This window comes from Octodon degus, unplaced genomic scaffold (genome assembly GCF_000260255.1).
Source record: "Octodon degus isolate 3935 unplaced genomic scaffold, OctDeg1.0 scaffold04509, whole genome shotgun sequence".
NCBI classification, from domain to species: domain Eukaryota; kingdom Metazoa; phylum Chordata; class Mammalia; order Rodentia; family Octodontidae; genus Octodon; species Octodon degus.
In genome coordinates, this window is record NW_004529085.1 from 1,077 (window position 1) to 2,895 (window position 1,819).

Consider the following 1,819-nt stretch of genomic DNA (forward strand, 5'->3'; position numbering starts at 1 on the left):
ACTGTGGCGTTTCCTGGGTATCCTCCGCAGCCCATTTTGGGAGCTGAGGACCCAGGCGAGGGGAAGAGGAGAAGGGGTGAATTGCGTTGGCACGACCCAAGCCAAGAGGTCTGCTTCTTTCTAGTAAATAGCTGTAAAGAGAGTTACTGTTGCCTTTTACACAGATGTGGCAGGGTGGGTTGGAGGCATAAATGGAAAGGACTTCCTTCCCGGGAACATAAGGAAACGTCTGTTCTGATGCACAAAGATTAAGGGCTCATTGGTCAAGGGACCTGAAAAACTGGAGCAAACCACACTGCCTCCTGGACACTAGGAGCAACGCCAAGTCCAGGGTCAGAGCACATTCAGCTGATGGCATAGTATTTATCATGTGGTTATCCGACATGCCCCGTGCCTGCGACGCGTCCAAACTTGGAAATGAAGTAGCGAGCAGGACTCTGAAAAATTCTACAAGCCCAATTATGGCACAAGCTGTGGAAAGGCAGGCTCTCCCAACGTCGTTTGAATCCCGTTAAAACAGCCATTGCCAAGGGGCGCACGGGGGACATATTCAGGGGTTTCCAGCAGCCAATCATAGTGCCAGATGTGTCTGGGGGCGTGGTCCGGGGGGGGCAGTAGCCAATAGCTGACAGGGCTCTGAATAGCGTGGGCTGACGAAGTCCCTGAGGCGGCAGATCACCAGAGTTAGGTCAGGTTGCGGGTCTGTGGCCTGTCAGGTGACTGAACCGTTACCGTGAGGCGTCGCCAAACTTCGTTTGTCACCTTCCGCTAGCAGCATGGAAGACATCAAGCGCGACCATCAGCGGATTCTTCGTCGCCACCGCCGCGAAAAGAAAGAGTTGGAGGACCAAATCCAGAGCATGAAGCGCTCGGTCCCCAAGGGCGACAGAGAGCAGCGAAAGCAGCTGCGCCTCAACATCGCCCGCCTGCAGGCCGAGCTGGAGCAGAGGCACCTGCGGGAGCTCGAGAAGTTCCAGGAGAAATTCCCCAGCAGCCACGCCCTCGACTCCCTGGCGCAAAACCTGGCGAAGCTCAACCTCGAGAACCGGCACCCGCACAGCTCCAAGGCCCGGAGGAGGCGCGAGCGGCGCGAGGCTGAGGAGCGCGAGGAGCAGGAGCGGGCCCTGGCCGCCGAGCTGGAGCCCCTCGAGGACTTCCGCAAGGAGGAGGAGGCCCGGCTGGTCGCCATCTTGGCCGCCCGCGGCCTGGAGATGAAGGCGCTGCCGCTCGACAGCCAGTGCATGTTCCGCGCCGTGCAGGACCAGCTGCCCTTCGTGGCCACCGTGGACGGCCTGCGCCGCCGCGTCGCCGACTACATGCGCAGGCACGTCGACGACTTCCTGCCCTTCTTCAACACCGACGACGACGACGACGACGAGGAGGAGCCGCTGACGCGCGAGGACTTCCTGGCGCACTGCGAGCACGTGGCGCGCCTGCGGCCCTGGGGCGGCCAGCTGGAGCTGCGCGCTCTGTCGCACGTGCTGCGGCGGCCCATGGAGGTGGTGCAGGCGGCGGGGCCCGCGCTGCTGCTGGGCGAGCAGTACCGCTGCAAGCCGGTCACGCTGGTCTACGTGCAGTACGCCTGCAGCCTGGGCGAGCACTACAACTCCGTGCAGCCGCTGCGGGCGGGCGCCCCCGCCCCAGCCCCGCGCCTCCTCTAGGCGCCCGCCGCCCGGGGGGGGGGGGCGGGGGCACGGGGGTTTCAGCCTCGCGTTCTCTTGGTTCTCGTGTTTCTTAGTGTGCGCTCCCCGCAGCCTCTCTTCCGGCCCTTCTCTGCTTCCCGGGCCTCTGGGGCTTCCGCGCCCTCAGTCTGTCGCTG

At 63.1% G+C, this 1,819-nt stretch overlaps 1 protein-coding gene across 1 annotated transcript; it reads left to right on the forward strand.

Moving 5' to 3' along the window:
• Positions 1–776: 776 nt before the first annotated feature.
• On the forward strand, positions 777–1,661 carry LOC101589809 (OTU domain-containing protein 6A-like). Its single transcript, XM_004648832.1, has one exon. The coding sequence runs from the start codon at positions 777–779 to the stop codon at positions 1,659–1,661; it is 885 nt and encodes a 294-aa protein (XP_004648889.1).
• Positions 1,662–1,819: the final 158 nt, after the last annotated feature.